The following is a 16,158-nucleotide window of genomic DNA, read 5'->3' on the forward strand; positions in this document are numbered from 1 at the left end:
AGTGCATATCTAGAACCGACAAAAACAGCTCAGTGCATGGCAGATGTATACAGTGCTGTCAAAGGGAATCATTAATAATACTTGTGCTGCAATAAAATACTAGTGTTTTTGTCTTATATGGGTATATAAATGTTTCGGAAGTTTTAGATTTAGTAAATATATGTTAAGACTTTTGCTAATTCTTCAGTAGCATAATGTTTCTTTGTTATCCTTTGAGTATCTAGTGTTTTGTTATGTAATTTACTTACATATATTTAAGTGGGAAAGAAGTAGCAACTGTACCTGGACCCTCGTGCTTGCCCCTCGACCCTCGTGCTGGCCCCTTGACCACATACAGACTCCAGTATGATTATTAGCCCAAGGCTTAGGATGCTGCTACAAATATTGCATTGGAGTCCAGGAGCTTCAAGGTACTTTGCTGCTAACAAAATTAATATTCTAAAAAATTATCTGACCTGAAATGTTCATGAACGTTCCTTACTTACTGATTGTTACATTTTCACTTGTTTACAGTGATTTATTTGAGGACATTTTAATTCTTTTTAACTTCAAACATGTATGTTGTATAGTGCAGGATGATATTAAAAAATAAAATGAATATTTGTATAGCGCTAACTTATTCCACGGAGCTATCAGGTAATTTTTTATTTACCCCCCACCACTCTGGGTACTCATTTTACTGACCTCGGAAGGATGGAAGGCTGAGTTGACCTTGAGCTGGCTACCTGAACTATTCAGGGTTTGAACTTGCAACCTTCAGGTTGTGAACGAGAGCTTACACTCTGCGCCACGCGAGGCTCAATATTACATCTTCTTGGCTGGCCTAACAAAAATGGATTATAAGAACCAAACTATAGTAACTGAGTTTATACTTGCTGGGTTAACTGAAAGCTCTGAGCTGAAATCCATTCTGTTTGTCCTATTCTTCATCATTTACTCTTTGACTGTGCTTGAAAATACAGCACTGATAGCACTCATCAGTTGTGATGCACAACTTTATACCCCTATGTATGTTTTTTTGCGGCAGTTATCAGTTATTGATATTTGCTATTCTTCCTCCGTCACAATAAGGATGTTGATGGACTTTGTATCAGTTAAAAGTTCAATTTCAGTACCTGGGTGTAGCCTACAGATGCTTTCCTATGCTGGATTTGGGGGCAGTGAATGTTTTCTTCTGGCGGCAATGTCCTATGACCGATATGTAGCAATCTGCCACCCACTGACCTATTTACAAATAATTAACAGGAAAACTGTGATAATCCTTCTCATACTGTCCTACATTGGGGGTTTCTCCAATGGCTTGGTTCAGACTAGCTTCTCATTTTTCCACTTGGACTTTTGTGAAAATTCTCAGGCCATTCACCATTTTTACTGTGATGTCATAGCACTAATTGAGATTTCTTGTGGGGACACAAGGCTTAATGAAATGGTACTCTTTTCCTTAGTAGGCTTCATTGAGCTCTCATCTCTGTTTGTAATCCTTATATCTTACTTTTGCATAATTATAGCTGTTTTACGGATACATTCTTCTAAAGGACGGAAAAAGGCTTTCTCTACTTGTGCTTCACATTTGACAGTTGTGACTCTGTTTTATGGAACTATTATTTTTATGTATCTGAGACCTTCAAGTGCTTATAGCCCAGAACAAGATAAAGTTATTGCTGTGTTTTACACAGTTATCATTCCTTTCCTTAACCCTTTAATATACAGCCTGAGGAATCGTGAGGTAAAGAATTCTGCCAAAAAGTTTGGGATTTCTATTGAGCCGAAATAAAATGTGAAGCGAAAACGTCTACTTTTAACAACTTTATTCCCCATTTTATGATCTACATCTTCACATTTTTACTTCAATGTACTGTACTAAGTCTAGTGAGACTAAGGCTACATGGCGATTTTGGCTGTGACAGGGGTCGCCTGAGCAAAGATGTTTAGCTCTGTGACTGCACACAGACATTGAAGTCAATAGGGTGGCAGTGCTAGTCACTGGTTGCAAAGAATCCAACCTTAACTTTTTACCTGTCGAATCCAAAGCAAGGTAGCAACTGTGTGAATCCCCACTTCTAGTTTGGGAATATTGACAGATCAAAGCTTAATAGATATTTTTTGTGAGCAGCTACGTTGTAGTCGTGACAACCTGTTGCTCCAACCTAGCTTGTAAATGTTTGGCTTATTCTGTTCTCATTTTGTGTTATATTGTGTTTTCCTCTTTTCTTTTTTAATGCTTCTTATTAGGGTAAAAAGGAGCAGAAGGAGCATATACATGGAACTTCATGCATTCATTCTATGAAGATCTGTAGAGCAAAACCATTACCATTTTACAATTGATTCTCCCCAAACTACTTTATCATTTCAGCATGAAAGTGTCCCAAAATGTACGATTTTCTCCTAAAGAATGATCTGTTCTGAACAGATCATTGGGGATCCAGATAGCTGATTTTTCTTGTTCCAGTCGTAAAGTTGAAAACCATGATGGAAAGCTCATCTTGTTATCAATGAATGGGACATAATATATATTTTTTGTATTAAGAAGAAACATTTGGTTTGCCTTCCTTTATCAAGCAAAGTTTCCATCCTGTCCATCCTAAAAAGAAGCCCCAGTTTATTATTAAAGGGGTTGTCCCGCGCCGAAACGGGGTTTTTTTTTTCAACCCCCCCCCCCCCCCCCCGTTCGGCGCGAGACAACCCCGATGCAGGGGTTAAAAAAGAACACCGGAGAGTGCTTACCTGAATCCCCGCGCTCCGGTGACTTCTTACTTACCTGCTGAAGATGGCTGCCGGGATCTTCTCTCTCGGTGGACCGCAGGGCTTCTGTGCGGTCCATTGCCGATTCCAGCCTCCTGATTGGCTGGAATCGGCACGTGACGGGGCGAAGCTACACGGAGCCGGCATCCTGCACGAGCGGCCCCATTGAGAGAAGAAGAAGACCCGGACTGCGCAAGCACGGCTAATTTGGCCATTAGACGCCGAAAATTAGTCGGCTCCATGGAAACGAGGACGCTAGCAACGTAACAGGTAAGTGAATAACTTCTTATAACTTCTGTATGGCTCATAATTAATGCACAATGTACATTACAAAGTGCATTAATATGGCCATACAGAAGTGTATAGACCCACTTGCTGCCACGGGACAACCCCTTTAAATAAGAGGCATGGTAAGTAGTGTTTCCTGACCCACACAGTGTAGGATACTCTTGTGAGTAGCTGCTAGTCACATGTAAGAGGGGAGCGCTGCTTGCTCTCCCTATTACAGTCTGCAGCAGCTTTGATCCGCTCACAGGATCAGCCCGAGGGACATGATAGGCCCCTGCCCCTGGATTACATCCTGCTCAGGGATGGCCCAGAGCAGGGACTTCCCCCCAGGAGCCCTCAGTCTTCTGGAGCTTGTAAAATGTAACAGTGCTACAAGAGAAGACGCAGGGGGTAGCAGAGTGCGGAGAGGTGCCTTGTGGCTACTGAAAAAAAAGCTGTCATGCGATAAAAGCGGCAGCATAGAGACTGTGTTTGCCAGGGGTTGTGTATTGGAGCTAGTAGCCTTTGACAGAGTGGGCTTACTGAGAGCTGGGAGAGCGCAGGGAGTCCATTGTGCAGTAAAGTGCTGATGCATAAGCTGCTCCTGGACCCAGCAAGCACTGCTTGGAGCAATAGTCTGCAGAAGACAATGCTGTCGACCCAGAAGACTACCATCTATAAAAGGCTACAGTGAAGCAGCCAAAGTTTCTGGAGGGGACTCTTACAGAGAGTGCTACAGGGAGAAATGCCCCATGAGAGAGCAAGTTAGAGCCATCCTGCAGTTCTTCAGATCAAGAGTTACTAGCAGATCTTGAGAGTTCCCTCACCCACACATCATAAGTGGGGCCGACCTCCAGGAAATCTGAATGTGTGCACATATATAGCGACTGTTAGGAACTACATAGGCCTACTAGTTGCATAACACTGTTCTGTGGACATTAGTTGCTACATGGCTCAAATTTACTGGAAGCAAGGCTGGGTTTTATGAGTAATTGCCTGAACAATCAATGAAGCCACAAGTTGTGATTTGTCTTTGATCATTCTGAACATTTGATAACATGAACTGTGTGTGGCAAGCTGTTCAACAGTTCATATCGAAGTACCCTTTGTTCAAACTTTGCTGTGTATTGCTGACAGGTCAATTAACCATTGTTATTGTATTGTGCATATTTGCTAGCCGTTTAGCTTTCTGCTTAGGCCGGTTACACATGAACAGATTTGAATTGAGGAATCCGCGATAGTCAACCGCGTGGACGATCCACGGTATTCCGCACACAATGAAAGAATAGAACATTTGCATATCCGCTCATATGAGTGGATAGCAATTGTGATTTCCGTGAGCAGATTTAAAATTGTAGCATGTTTTATTTTTCAGCTGGATCCATTCGCACGGCTTCCATTGAAGTCAATAGAAGCCATCCGACCACGGCCAATCCGCAATTGACATTGCTGATAGGCTGCAAGTGCCCACGTCTTTGCCTAGCAATAGCACGGGAAAAACATAGAATTATAAAAAATCTGTACTCTGCATGACCGACGGCGAACGTCCACAGTCATCCGCAATACAGAAAAGTGAAAGTATGCAGCGTTGCCGGACTTAGTGGTAGTCAGGTTTGTGTAATGAATAGAGATGAGCGAGCGTACTCGTCCGAGCTTGATGCTCGTTCGAGTATTAGGGTGTTCGAGATGCTCGTTACTCGAGGCGAGCACCACGCGATGTTCGAGTTACTTTCACTTTCATCTCTGAGACGTTAGCGCGCTTTTCTGGCCAATAGAAAGACAGGGAAGGCATTACAACTTCCTCCTGTGACATTCCAGCCCTATACCACCCCCCTGCAGTGAGTGGCTGGGGAGATCAGGTGTCACCCGAGTATATAAATCGGCCCCTCCCGCGGCTCGCCACAGATGCATTCTGACAGAGATCAGGGAAAGTGCTGCTGATGCTGGAGCTGCTATAGGGAGAGCGTTAGGAGTTATTTTAGGCTTAAAGAACCCCAACGGTCCTTCTTAGGGCCACATCTGACCGTGTGCAGTACTGTTAAGGCTGCTGTGAGCAGTGTTGCACTTTTTTTTTTTTTTTTTGTATATCGGGCGTGCAGAGCATTGCGTCCTCAGTCTGCAGTCCTTGTACATAGTATAGGGCCAGTACTGGTGCGGCAGGGAAAAAGATATACTGTCTATATAGGCAAACAAATTTGGGAAAAAATACTATCTTTGAGCTGCCTGTGATCGTCTTGAGTGTACTGCGTCTCTGCTGGGGGTAGTAGTCCTAATTATTACGCAGCTAAGTGTTACAGCAGGCTTGCGCAAAATTCTTTCCTGGCTCTGCGTTGCCCGTTACATCACCGCCGTCATCCCGTCCAGAGGGAAACAGTCTGCAGTAATTTTACATAGTATAGGGCCAGTACTGGTGAGGCAGGGAAAGAGATATACTGTCTATATAGGCAATGGGCTTTTTCAAACAAATTTGGGAAAAATACTATCTTTGGGCTGCCTGTGATCATCTTGAGTGTACTGCGTCTCTGCTGGGGGTAGTAGTCCTAATTATTACGCAGCTAAGTGTTACAGCAGGCTTGCGCAAAATTCTTTCCTGGCTCTGCGTTGCCTGTTACATCACCGCCGTCATCCCGTCCAGAGGGAAACAGTCTGCAGTAATTTTACATAGTATAGGGCCAGTACTGGTGAGGCAGGGAAAGAGATATACTGTCTATATAGGCAATGGGCTTTTTCAAACAAATTTGGGAAAAATACTATCTTTGGGCTGCCTGTGATCGTCTTGAGTGTACTGCGTCTCTGCTGGGGGTAGTAGTCCTAATTATTACGCAGCTAAGTGTTACAGCAGGCTTGCGCAAAATTCTTTCCTGGCTCTGCGTTGCCCGTTACATCACCACCGTCATCCCGTCCAGAGGGAAACAGTCTGCAGTAACTTTACATAGTATAGGGCCAGTACTGGTGAGGCAGGGAAAGAGATATACTGTCTATATAGGCAATGGGCTTTTTCAAACAAATTTGGGAAAAATACTATCTTTGGGCTGCCTGTGACCGTCTTGAGTGTACTGCGTCTCTGCTGGGGGTAGTAGTCCTAATTAATACGCAGCTAAGTGTTACAGCAGGCTTGCGCAAAATTCTTTCCTGGCTCTGCGTTGCCCGTTACATCACCGCCGTCATCCCGTCCAGAGGGAAACAGTATACATATATACGCTGCCTACAGTATCTGTCTGCTGTCTCAGCTCAGCCTTTAAAAAAATAGAAGCAAAATACTTAAAGGGGTTGTCCCGCGGCAGCAAGTGGGTCTATACACTTCTGTATGGCCATATTAATGCACTTTGTAATGTACATTGTGCATTAATTATGAGCCATACAGAAGTTATAAAAAGTTTTATACTTACCTGCTCCGTTGCTGGCGTCCTCGTCTCCATGGTGCCGACTAATTTTCGGCCTCCGATGGCCAAATTAGCCGCACTTGCGCAGTCCGGGTCTTCTGCTGTCTTCAATGGAGCCGCTCGTGCAGAATGCGGGCTCCGTGTAGCTCCGCCCCGTCACGTGCCGATTCCAGCCAATCAGGAGGCTGGAATCGGCAATGGACCGCACAGAAGAGCTGCGGTCCACGGAGGGAGCAGACCCCGGCGGCCATCTTCAGCAGGTGAGTATGAAGATGCCGGGCCGCCGGGATTTAGGTAAGCACTCTCTGGTTTGTTTTTTTAACCCCTGCATCGGGGTTGTCTCGCGCCGAACGGGGGGGGGGGGGGGGGTTAAAAAAAAAAAAAACCCGTTTCGGCGCGGTACAACCCCTTTAAGGTCTACTAGTGGCCTTTGGACACTTGACTGCTTCTGCGCTGTGAATTCCACTAGCTCAGTCATATGCACCTACGTCTCACTACAGGCTTGCGCAAAATTCTTTCCTGGCTCGGCTGTGCGTTCCGTAAGCGAAGTCACCCTCCAACCACAGGCCAATAAGCGGCACATTTAATTACAGCGTTCTGTTTCTGCACTACTGGTAATACACCATGCTGAGGGGTAGGGGTAGGCCTAGAGGACGTGGACGCGGGCGAGGACGCGGAGGCCCAAGTCAGGGTGTGGGCGCAGGCCGAGCTCCTGGTCCAGGTGTATCGCAGCCGACTGCTGCGGGATTAGGAGAGAGGCACGTTTCTGGCGTCCCCAGATTAATCTCACAATTAATGGGTCCACGAGGTAGACCTTTATTAGAAAATGAGCAGTGTGATCAGGTCCTGTCGTGGATGGCAGAAAGTGCATCCAGCAATCTATCGACCACCCAGAGTTCTACGCCGTCCACTGCTGCAACTCTGAATCCTCTGGCTGCTGCTCCTCCTGAGCACATTCTGAGGAGCAGGCAGACTCCCAGGAACTGTTCTCGGGCCCCTGCCCAGAATGGGCAGCAATGGTTCCTCTCCCACCGGAGGAGTTTGTCGTGACCGATGCCCAACCTTTGGAAAGTTCCCAGGGTCCGGGGGATGAGGCTGGGGACTTCCGGCAACTGTCTCAAGAGCTTTCAGTGGGTGAGGAGGACGATGACGATAAGACGCAGTTGTCTATCACTCAGGTAGTAGTAATTGCAGTAAGTCCGAGGGAGGAGCGCACAGAGGATTCGGAGGAAGAGCAGCAGGACGATGAGGTGACTGACCCCACCTGGTTTGCTAAGCCTACTGAGGACAGATCTTCAGAGGGGGATGCAGGTGCAGCAGCAGGGCAGTTTGGAAGAGGCAGTGCGGTGGCCAGGGGTAGAGGCAGGGCCAGACTGAATAATCCACCATCTGTTTCCCAAAGCGCCCCCTCGCGCCATGCCACCCTGCAGAGGCCGAGGTGCTCAAAGGTGTGGCAGTTTTTCACTGAGAATGCAGACGACCGACGAACTGTGGTGTGCAAGGTTTGTCGCGCCAAGATCAGCCGTGGAGCCACCACCACCAGCCTCACCACCACCAGCATGTGCAGGCATATGATGGCCAAGCACCCCACAAGGTGGGACGAAGGCCATTCACCACCTCCGGTTTGCATCACTGCCTCTCCCCCTGTGCCCCAACCTGCCACTGAGATCCAACCCCCCTCTCAGGACACAGGCACGACCGTCTCCCGGCCTGCACCCACACCCTCACCTCCGTTGTCCTCGGCCCCATCCACCAATGTCTCTCAGCGCACCATCCAGCCGTTGCTAGCGCAAGTGTTTGAGCGCAAGCACGCAGCCACGCACCCGCACGCTCAAGCGTTAAACGTGCACATAGCCAAATTGATCAGCCTGAAGATGCTGCCGTATAGGCTTGTGGAAACGGAGGCTTTCAAAAACATGATGGCAGCGGCGGCCCCGCGCTACTCGGTTCCCAGTCGCCACTACTTTTCCCGATGTGCCGTCCCAGCCCTGCACGACCACGTCTCCCGCAACATTGTACGCGCCCTCACCAATGCGGTTACTGGCAAGGTCCACTTAACAACGGACACGTGGACAAGCACAGGCGGGCAGGGCCACTATATATCCCTGACGGCACATTGGGTGAATTTAGTGGAGGCTGGGACCGAGTCAGAGCCTGGGACCGCTCACGTCCTACCCACCCCCAAAATTGCGGGCCCCAGCTTGGTGCTGGTATCTGCGGCGGTGTATGCTTCCTCCACTAAACCACCCTCCTCCTCCTCCTCCTCCTTCGCCTACGCAATCTCTGTCTCGCAATCAAGATGTGTCAGCAGCAGCACGTCGCCAGCAGTCGGTGTCGCGCGGCGTGGCAGCACAGCTGTGGCCAAGCGTCAGCAGGCCGTGCTGAAACTACTCAGCTTAGGAGAGAAGAGGCACATGGCCCACGAACTGCTGCAGGGTCTGACAGAGCAGACCGACCGCTGGCTTGCGCCGCTGAGCCTCCAACCGGGCATGGTCGTGTGTGACAACCACCGTAACCTGGTGGCGGCTCTGCAGCTTGGCAGCCTCACGCACGGGCCATGCCTGGCCCACATCTTTAATTTGGTGGTTCAGCGCTTTCTGAAAAGCTACCCACACTTGTCAGACCTGCTCGGAAAGGTGCGCCGGCTCAGCGCACATTTCCGCAAGTCCAAGACGGACGCTGCCACCCTGCGCACCCTGCAACATCGGTTTAATCTGCCAGTGCACCGACTGCTGTGCGACGTGCCCACACTGTGGAACTCTACGCTCCACATGTTGGCCAGGCTCTATGAGCAGCGTAGAGCTATAGTGGAATACCAACTCCAACATGGGCGGCGTAGTGGGAGTCAGCCTCCTCAATTCTTTACAGAAGAGTGGGCCTGGTTGGCAGACATCTGCCAGGTCCTTAGAAACTTTGAGGAGTCTACCCAGATGGTGAGCGGCGATGCTACAATCATTAGCGTCACCATTCCCCTGCTATGCCTCTTGAGAAGTTCCCTGCAAAGCATAAAGGCAGACGCTTTGCGCTCAAAAACGGAGGCGGGGGAAGACAGTATGACGCTGGATAGTCAGAGCACCCTCATGTCTATATCTCAGCGTGTTGAGGAGGAGGAGGAGGAGGAGGGGGAGGAGCATGAGGAGGAGGGGGAAGAGACAGCTTGGCCCACTGCTGAGGGTACCCATGCTGCTTGCCTGTCATCCTTTCAGCGTGTATGGCCTGAGGAGGAGGAGGAGGAGGAGGATCCTGAAAGTGATCTTCCGAGTGAGGACAGCCATGTGTTGCATACAGGTACCCTGGCACACATGGCTGACTTCATGTTAGGATGCCTTGACCCTCGAGTTACACGAATTCTGGCCACTACAGATTACTGGGTGTACACACTGCTCGACCCACGGTATAAGGAGAACCTTTCCACTCTCATACCCAAATAGGAAAGGGGTTCGAGAGTGATGCTATACCACAGGACCCTGGCGGACAAACTGATGGTAAAATTCCCATCCGACAGCGCTAATGGCAGAAGGAACAGTTCCGAGGGCCAGGTAGCAGGGAAGGCGCGGAGATCAAGCAGCATGTACAGCACAGGCAGGGGAACACTTTCCAAGGCCTTTGACAGCTTTCTGGCTCCCCAGCAAGACTGTGTCACCGCTCCCCAGTCAAGGCTGAGTCAGCGGGAGCAGTGTAAAAGCATGGTGAGGGAGTACATAGCCGATCGCACGACCGTCCTCCGTGACGCCTCTGCCCCCTACAACTACTGGGTGTCGAAGCTGGACACGTGGCCTGAACTTGCGCTGTATGCCCTGGAGGTGCTTGCTCGTCTTGCGGCTAGCGTCTTGTCAGAGAGGGTGTTTAGTGCGGCTGGGGGAGTCATCACGGATAAGCGTACCCGCCTGTCAACCGACAGTGCCGACAGGCTTACAATCATAAAGATGAACAAAGCCTGGATTTCCCCAGAGTTCTCTTCTCCACCAGCGGACAGCAGCGATACATAGGCTGCACCCTAAACAATACATAGGCTGCACCCGCGGATGGAAGCATCGTTCTCTATCACCATCAAAAACGGGGACCTTTTAGCTTCATCAATCTGTGTATTATATTCATCCTCCTCCTCCTGCTCCTCCTTCTGAAACCTCACGTAATCACGCCGAACGGGCAATTTTTCTTAAGCCCACAAGGCTCAGTCATATAACTTTTGTAAACAATGTTTATACGTTTCAATTCTCAATTCAATAAAGCGTTGAAACTTGCACCTGAACCAATTTTTATTTGAACTTGGCTGCCTATAGGCCTAGTTACATATTAAGCCACATTAACCAAAGCGATTAATGGGATTCACCCGCCCTCTTGGTTGGGCATGGGCAATTTTTCTGAAGTACATTTGTACTGTTGGTACACCAATTTTTTGGGCCCTCGCCTACAGTGTAATCCTACTAATTTTTAGCCTACCTGCATTAAAGCTGACGTTACCTCAGCTGTGCTGGGCACTGCAATGGGATATATTTATGTACCGCCGGTGGGTTCCAGGGAGCCACCCATGCTGTGGGTCCACAGGGACTTCACATTAGGGATTTGTACCTGCCAGTGTCAATGTATTAAAAACCCCGGTCAGACTGGGGCATGCAGTGTGGGCCGAAGCCCACCTGCATTAAACCTGACGTTACCTCAGCTGTGATGGGCAATGCAATGGGATATATTTATGTACCGCCGGTGGCTTCCTGGGACCCACCCATGCTGTCGGTCCACACGGAGTTGTAACTCCATGTGTCCACTTCTAAAGAACCCCAGTCTGACTGGGGCATGCAGTGTGGGCCGAAGCCCACCTGCATTAAAACTGATGTTACCTCAGCTGTGATGGGCAATGCAATGGGATTTATTTATGTACCGCCGGTGGGTTCCAGGGAGCCACCCATGCTGTGTGTCCACAGGGACTTCCCATTAGGGATTTGTACCTGCCTGTGTATAGACATAGGTATTAAAAACTTCGGTCAGACTGGGGCATGCAGTGTGGGCCGAAGACCACCTGCATTTAATCGGACGTTACCTCAGCTGTGATGGGCACTGCAATGGGATACATTTATGTACAGCCGGTGGGTTCCAGGCAGACACCCATGCTGTGGGTGCACACGGAATTCCCATTGCGGAGTTGTACCTGCCTGTGACTATTTATAAAAAACCCCGGTCTGACTGGGGCATGCAGACACCTTGACAGAATGAATAATGTGTGGCACATGGGTTCCCCATTGCTATGCCCACGTGTGCAGCTCCTGATGGAGGTGGCACAGGATTGGATTTCTCATTGCTTCTGTGCAGCATTGTGGGCTATCGCCCCGCCCCTTTTAAAGAGAGTCGCTGCCTGGCCGTGCCAACCCTCTGCAGTGTGTGCCTGCAGTTCCTCCTCATGGCAGACGCACTTATAAATAGACATGAGGGTGGTGTGGCTATGAGGCCAGCGTGTGGCATGAGGGCAGCTGAAGGCTGCGCAGGGACACTTTTGTGTGCGCTGTGGACACTGGGTCGTGCGGGGGGGGGGAGAGGGGGTTGGGCAGCATGTAACCCAGGAGAAGTGGCAGCGGAGTGTCATGCAGGCAGTGATTGTGCTTTGTTGGAGGTAGTGTGGTGCTTAGCTAAGGTGTGCCTTGCTAATGAGGGCTTTTCAGAAGTAAAAATTGTTGGGAGGGGGTGGGGCACTCTTGCCGCTATTGTGGCTTAATAGTGGGACCTGGGAACTTGAGATGCAGCCCAGCATGTAGCCCCTCGCCTGCCCTATCCGTTGCTGTGTCGTTCCCAACACTTTCTTGAATTGTCCGGATTTTCACAAATGAAATGAGCATCGGCGATATACAAAAATGCTCGGGTCGCCCATTGACTTCAATGGGATTCGTTACTCGAAACGAACCCTCGAGCATCGCGAAAAGTTCGTATCGAGTAACGAGCACCGCAGCATTTTGGTGCTCGCTCATCTCTAGTAATGAAACCATGCAATTCAATTGTTTTTCCTGAAAATTGCATAACCAATTTCCTTTACAGTTTGTTAGTTATAATAAAATGTTCTATTTTAGTAACTTTGTTGTCAGTTTTGTATCCTATGTCACCTACCATCCACCACTACACATACATAAATACATATACAACTATTTGTTTATTTTGGCTGGCCTGAATTTTCTCTAAAAACTCTTCATTGATATTGAATAAAGCCCATTCAGGTGCAAGCCAAATTAATAAGTCAAATGCATCTTTAAGATATTAAGACACCATTTGCCATGCATCTTGAATTTTTACATATTCCCGCAAACAATGCTAAATGTTGGCTCACATAAGTAAAGGGTTGGTCTGAGTCACATTTTAGCAGTAAAAGTATGTTCTCTATGCAGTAGAATAAAAAAACGGCATATAATTACCTCTCCCTGCTCCTGCTGTGTACCGCGATTTTCTAAGCTCTGTTATGGGCTACACTGCCTGTGACGTCCCGTAAACTGAGCGGGACTGCAGCCTGTAACTAAACAGAGCAGGGGAGGACCAAGAACCAGTGCAGGACAGAGCAGGATCGGGTGAGGTGAGTGTGTGCCTCATTTGTTATTTTATTGCAGGGCTAGGCCACTTCCTCCCTGGATGTCCAATGTGAAGAACAGGGTGGAGCCCAACAGGAAGCTGGATGAGGAGCAGGAAACAAGGAAGAGGTCATGCAAGGGAGCTATCCAAAAGGCTGGATAGCTGAGCAGGTAGACGATATTTGGAGTACAGGAGCTCCTGGGTTCGAGTCCTGACATCACCTCTTTAAACATTTTAAGCATGCACAACCTGGGTGACCTTTTAGATTGTTTCCATGACGCTATGTATGCCCAATGGACAATCAATAAAGCCCTAGCCTCATAATTATCATAGTGATATTACATTACATTATAAGGTGGAATCCAAAATTTGTTTATACCCAGAGAAGGTAATTGAGATGTCCACTTGACTAATTGACAGTGGGTTTTATGACCCAATAAATATAACATAGATACATCTGCACAGCATAGATACAGCAGCTCAGCAGCCGTATCACCCATGATTGGCTTAGATATGTCTGAGTGTCGGAAAACACTCATCCCTCCAAGTACTCGCTCACATGCTTTTTTACAGAAGCGGGAATCCTTGCTTCACAGCAGGAAGGCTGGAGGCAATTTCACTACTCTCTCTTCCCCGCCCCTCTCCATTCACCTAACATAGGGACCGTTCAGTACTGGCTGCTATTACACTGAGTGTTGACAGTTTCTCCTGGCCCCGCCCCCTCTAAGTTCACTCTACAGCAGGAGAACATCCCATACTGTAATGGGAACTTAGAGGGTTTGGGGCCTGGGCGGGGCCAGGAGAAACTGTCACTTAGTTCAATGGAGGTGGGCGATGCATGAACAGGAGTTGTGCTAGGCCAGGAGACACTGCTTTTTTGCTCAATGCCTCGTCCTGCTGTCATTGGGAGTACGCACATAGAGGGGAGAAGCGCAGGGCATTATGGGAATGCAGCACAATGGTGCCCTCCTTAAAAGCTGCTTCAGTATCAGATTACATAGTAAGAAACAGACATTACAGCTGATATGCCTGCCATTTTGAACCCATGTTTTACAACCCTTAGTGAAAGGAAAGCAGTATTATTTTTTTTAAAAATTCACCCTGTGTGGCCTGACAACCACTTTAAGCTTACAGTTAACTAAAATCACCAAGTCCTTTTCCATGTCAGTGTTCTCTAGTGGTTTTCCATTTAGCGTATAATGGTGACATGCATTTCCTGCCCATGTGTAGAACCTTACATTTATTAGTGTTTCACCTCATTTGCCATTTTTCTGCACAAGCCCCCAACATATCCAGATCCTCTTGCAATCTCCTTGCATCCTCTCTTGTGTTAACTTCTTTACATAGTTTTCTGTCATCTGCAAATATTGATCTTTAACAGTGTAATCCTTCTATCAGGTCATTAATAGATATATTAAAAAGAATAGGGCCCATTACCAACCCCTGTGGTACCTGACTAATAACGGTGACCTAATCAGAGTGCATATCATTAATAACCACCCTCTATCACTGAGCCAGTAACTTACCCATATACACACATTCCCACCCAGACCAAGCCTTCTCATTTTAAATACCAACCTTTTATGCAGCTCAGTATCAAACACTTTGGAAAAGTCCAGATACACAAGATCAAGTTACTCTCCCCGATCCAGTCTAGAACTTACGTCTTCTTAGAAGCTGATCAGGTTGGTTTGACAGGAGCAATCTCCCACAAATCCATGCTGATACAGAGTTATCTAGCTATTTTCCTTGAGGTACACCAAGATAGCATCTCTTAGAAACCCTGCAAACATTTTACCCACAATAGAAGTAAGACTTACCGGCTTGTAATTTCCAGGATAACTTTTTGACCCGTTTTTGAATACTGTTACCACATTGACTATGCGCCAATCCAAAAGAACAGACCCGGTTACTATTGAGTCCTTTAACAAATTTTTTATTGATTTTATCAAATTTTAAGAAAAATTAACAAAATGTTGTTAATTGAAAACACAGATATTATGAAAATAAAGTATATAGTATAAAACGACAACTTCATCTGATGTTTTGAGCATATGCTCAAATTTTCATACTTCATTCCTATATTAGTTCGTAATGCGTCATGCATACACTAATTTGTAAAGGAATATGCTATAAAAAGAGAATCTTGTAGGAGAACAAAAGAAAGGGAAGTAAAAACCAAAAAGGGTAGAATATAGAACAGAAGAAAAAAACTGGAAATAAAGCAGTCATATAAATTTGAAGCACACTATTGAGTCCTTAAATATAATTAACAAGGGTCTGTGGATCACATTACCTAATTAGTCTAAAACCGAGGGGGTGTGCCATCGGGACCCGGTGATTTGTCCATTTTAATCTTTTTAAGATAGCTCTAGAGTTCTTACCTGGTTAGACTGGTAACAGTGGAGAATTTACTTTATCACTGTCACGTCCGTGCAGCACATGAGCATTAAACTCAGCAAGGACACAGGGTGATGATAACCACAGCTATAGAAAATTGACTATTGCACTGAAGCACAGTGCACTCCACAACCAAAGTTGGTAACCCAGAAGTAGGCCCGTGCGACACCAGAACACAACGCTCCGCTAGGAGACAGGAAACGTACATACGGTAGCAGATAGCTGCACACTACACTATGCGGGACGGTAGCACAACTCCAGGTAGAGGGAAGGAAGCCTGGCCCTAACCTAGCAGGGAAGGTGATGGGTCCCTGCCCAAAGTGGGGACATCGCCACAATAAGGTGGCCCATCGGTCTTCTTTCTGGGCCCTGATTGTCTCTATTGGAATCCCAGGAGTGATGCACCAACACGCAAAGCAAAACAGAAATGAAAAGCAACAAAACAAACTGAAAAGGAACCAGCAGCTACTTATCTGCAGGTTGTGAAACACCCAGCACAGCAGAGCTTCAGGATCCCTACTGTGGAACGGAATAAGTAGCACTGGTCACCAGGAGGGGTGAGAATATATAGCCCCTCTGCACCTAAACACTGGCAGAATGAATAGCAAACCCCACCTCCAGCCTACTCCCAGGCATGGCTAATCCAGCATGCTTCCATGCAGCAAAGGCAGACAGCACCAACAGAACTTTGTACATGGTGCATTAACCCTTAACCTGCTTAACAAGACAACAGGTCTTTGGTCTATGTTGATGCCACCATGTCACGATGTTGTCGCAACTGACAGGCCACAACAACCATTCTGCATCTCATCTGGCATTT

General features: G+C 47.5%; 1 protein-coding gene across 1 annotated transcript; it reads left to right on the forward strand.

Moving 5' to 3' along the window:
* The first annotated feature begins 832 nt into the window (after window positions 1–832).
* On the forward strand, window positions 833–1,774 carry LOC136627106 (olfactory receptor 5AP2-like). Its single transcript, XM_066602043.1, has one exon. It carries the CDS (start codon window positions 833–835, stop codon window positions 1,772–1,774), a length of 942 nt encoding a protein of 313 aa, XP_066458140.1.
* The last annotated feature ends 14,384 nt before the right edge of the window (window positions 1,775–16,158 follow it).

This window comes from Eleutherodactylus coqui, chromosome 5 (genome assembly GCF_035609145.1).
Source record: "Eleutherodactylus coqui strain aEleCoq1 chromosome 5, aEleCoq1.hap1, whole genome shotgun sequence".
Lineage (NCBI taxonomy): Eukaryota > Metazoa > Chordata > Amphibia > Anura > Eleutherodactylidae > Eleutherodactylus > Eleutherodactylus coqui.